Source organism: Pediculus humanus, genomic scaffold, assembly GCF_000006295.1.
Source record: "Pediculus humanus corporis 1103172107688 genomic scaffold, whole genome shotgun sequence".
NCBI lineage: Eukaryota > Metazoa > Arthropoda > Insecta > Psocodea > Pediculidae > Pediculus > Pediculus humanus.
Genome location: NW_002987295.1, coordinates 496 through 1,393, shown reverse-complemented (window position 1 = coordinate 1,393; position 898 = coordinate 496). Strand labels below are relative to the sequence as shown.

The following is an 898-nucleotide window of genomic DNA, read 5'->3' as shown; positions in this document are numbered from 1 at the left end:
AAAGTAATTACTAACAAGTGAATATATATATATGGGAGATTTACTCGAAATCAAAGTCTGGACAACAAAGCTGTTCGTCTTCGACAGCAGCAGCACCCAAAGGAGGCCACCTTTCACCGGAAGGTCCTTCTTCAACTTCATCCCCTTCATTTGAACTTGTACCAAATTCTACCAAATTTTCCATTTGGTTTCATTAATTAAACTAAATTTAAAAAATACATCATTACGTATATTAAATTTAAAAAATCCTAAATCAGCTTTAAGACTTATATATGTATAAATACAGATGTTACCAAACTGGTTTGTAATCAAAATTATCAATTACAATCAAACGCCATGACGTAAGTAATTTCGATTACTCGAAATAGTTATTTGACAATCGTTAATAATGTCATAGAGTAAGTTTTTTTTTATTATCCTAACACTGCTCGATAAACGTTTTTCTTTTCTCGTTTTTTTTTCTTATTAAACGTTTTAGATTAATTTTATTCAGATTCTTAAATTAGTTTTATTTTTCAAAATACTCTACCTTATTTTTTTATTATATAATATCGAATTTCCCACTCGCATATTTTTCAATTAATAACAATCCCCCCTAAATAATAAACTTTATTAAAAAATTTCACTTTAATTATTTAAATAATTACTCATACCTATTAAGATTTCATCTTTTTTTTAATTAATAATAATAATTTAATTTGTCACTTCATTTATTAATTCTTATTTAAAATTCCAATAAGCAATATAATAATTTATCAAAATAAAAAAAAAACAAAAACTCAAACATTCACAAATGAAAATTACAGAAAAACTATTTTCCCCCTATTTATAAAATAAAACATTAAAAATAAACTGAATTGATAAGAAATACACAATTATTATTATTATTATTATTATC

General features: G+C 23.6%; 1 protein-coding gene across 1 annotated transcript in view; it reads right to left on the bottom strand.

Annotated features, from left to right (window-relative positions):
• Phum_PHUM301270 (uncharacterized protein) overlaps positions 1 to 184 on the bottom strand; it is a gene marked incomplete at both ends in the record, with an annotated part of 2,876 nt that extends 2,692 nt beyond the window's left edge. The window contains one exon of the mRNA XM_002427156.1: positions 45 to 184. Coding sequence (XP_002427201.1) covers positions 45 to 184 — 140 coding nt within the window. The remainder of the gene's footprint in view (positions 1 to 44) is intronic.
• Between the last annotated feature and the right edge of the window lie 714 nt (positions 185 to 898).